The sequence below is a fragment of the Parasteatoda tepidariorum genome, unplaced genomic scaffold (assembly GCF_043381705.1).
Source record: "Parasteatoda tepidariorum isolate YZ-2023 unplaced genomic scaffold, CAS_Ptep_4.0 HiC_scaffold_11558, whole genome shotgun sequence".
In the NCBI taxonomy this organism is placed as follows: Eukaryota; Metazoa; Arthropoda; class Arachnida; order Araneae; family Theridiidae; genus Parasteatoda; species Parasteatoda tepidariorum.
The window spans coordinates 1-2,295 of NW_027261343.1; the positions used below are offsets into that span (position 1 = coordinate 1).

At 27.7% G+C, this 2,295-nt stretch overlaps 1 protein-coding gene across 1 annotated transcript; it reads right to left on the reverse strand.

The window, feature by feature from the left end:
• Positions 1–84: 84 nt before the first annotated feature.
• On the reverse strand, positions 85–1,943 carry LOC107437426 (uncharacterized; the record flags this gene model as incomplete). Its single annotated transcript, XM_016049427.3, is given in 2 exon segments — positions 85–1,203; positions 1,821–1,943. Coding segments are annotated over 2 exon segments (488 nt in total), but the record flags the coding sequence as incomplete, so codon positions are not given.
• Positions 1,944–2,295: the final 352 nt, after the last annotated feature.

Genomic DNA, 2,295 nt, shown 5'->3' on the forward strand with positions numbered 1-2,295 from the left:
TATTCTGAGAAATAAAGTGAGAAAAAAAAAGAAGGCATGAGGCAAATAAAAATATATAGTCTTAAAAAATAATAGCCTGCATAATTTCTACAAAATTTTTTATTTTTGCCATTTTGTCAGAGCTCAAGGGGGGTGTTTAAACCCCTCCCTTGCGTACGCCACTGGTCAGTAGTAAAAGTAAGTTTTATTATGGAATATCTTTATATATAATTGACAAAACTTTATCTTATCTAAGGTCATATTAAATTTAAATAGAGTACATAACACTATTATCTTTTTTCTTTTTTAGGAAATAGAACTCTACTGTCAGAGTATATTAATGATAAGAGTCTAAGTTAAGAAGTGAAAAAGATATTTCCCGAATTGTCTGAACTTTTCGATTATCCGAAGTAAGTCCGTTGCTTCAGATAATCGAGATCCTACAGTATGCTGTTTCTCTCCATCAGTGTTTCTCCGTAGATATTTCGAAAAAAACACAGTTCAGAAAAAAGTATAAATAAATAAACAACCAAATAATAGTATATAACACTATTATCTTTTTTCCTTTTTAAGAAATAGAACTCTACTGTCAGAGTATATTAATGATAAGATTTTAAGTTAAGAAATGAAAAAGATATTTCCCGAATTGTCTGAATTTTTCGATTATCCGAAGTAAGTCCGTTACTTCAGATAATCGATGTCCTACAGTATTTTCTCCCCATCAGTGTTTCTCCACATATATTTCGAAAAAACAAAGCTCAAAGAAAAATAAATAAATAAAATACCGTTATAACATTTTACTAAGAATTTTTTTCGTACGTCATTTTAATATTTACAAATCTTAAATAGTACTGTGTTTTTAAACTGCAATCAAGTGTTCGTCTTCCTGCATTAACTTTGGTATCCGTATTCTTCTCATTTTCATTTCATATCGTTTTTTCCTTACTGTGACAAAATGTGGCTTAGTTCGTCTATTCATTGCACCTTTCTGGCAACATCTATCGAAGATTTTCGGCTGGCTTTTAATTGATACACACTGTTCAAAAGTTCTCATCAATTTGGTGCCACTGTATAATCCATTAAACCCCAGTTTCCTGCTGTGCCTCCGGTTCTTGTTCCTAAATAATATTCGAGCAGCATAAAACTTAGCGATACAATGGTAATCTTTGCTTCCGGCAAAATAACCTAACGTACAGCAGACAGTATCTTTAGTTTTCTTCAAACCTGTTAAAAATAGAGAAATCTTGTAAGCATCTTGTAACCATGCATGCATAAATTTGGTTTTCTTCAAATTTATTAAAAATAGTGAAATATTGTTATAAGTGTGTATGAACTTGACTTTCTCCAAATTTGTAAAAAATAGAGAAACGGTGATGAAACTGCGTATAGATTTGGTTTTCGTTAAACCTTTTAAAAATGAAGAAATAATGTGAGGAATGTGTATGAGTTTTTTTTAAAGTATTTTTACTCATGTGTTTTCATTTTAGAAAAATATTTTACAATTACACAAAGGAAAAAAAAATATTAGACCTCTAGGTATCAAATTCCTATATAACTTCCTAGTCAGGAAGTAAATTGCACTTTACCAGTAACCATAATTTTTTAAAATTTTTTTTAACGATTGCTATTTTTTTTCTTCAAAACTGGTAAATAAAGTTTGTACAGCTATTTCATTCAAAAAGAAATAAGTACAAACAAACGGCTAATCTACTTAAAGAATATTATAATTCATGAATACTTATTGTTTAATATCTTTAGTTAAATTTTACACAACGGTCTAAATATTATACAAAAATTAGTAATATATTTAAATAAAAGAAATTTAAAAAAAATTATGTTACCAAATTGAAGCAAATCCGGTTTTATATCTTGCTTTGTATCGGGTTCAGAACCACTTCCTTCAAAATCCTGAGGATCCCCGGAAATTACAGTTTGCTGTTGATCGTCTAAGCTATTTAAATAATCTAAAACAAAAAGTTTTGTTTAAAAAAAGTGATATTTTTGTCCGAAACAAAAGTCAATTTAGAAATATTTTTAAAAAAAAAAATTGCTATTCATAATGTAATAAGAATGATAAAATGTAATAATAATGATATAATGTAATTGATGATAGATATACAGCTCATTTCTTCAGGAATAACTCTGCTATGTGTATTGTTTTAGAATCTCTGCTGTAGACAACATAACAATAAAAATGTTTCGTAAGACATTTTTATTTATGAAACTTGAAATTAATTTATTGTATTTATTTATTTTTAACAACCAAACTTTATTGACCAAAACAGAAAATAGATAAGTTCTAAAATACTAAATATA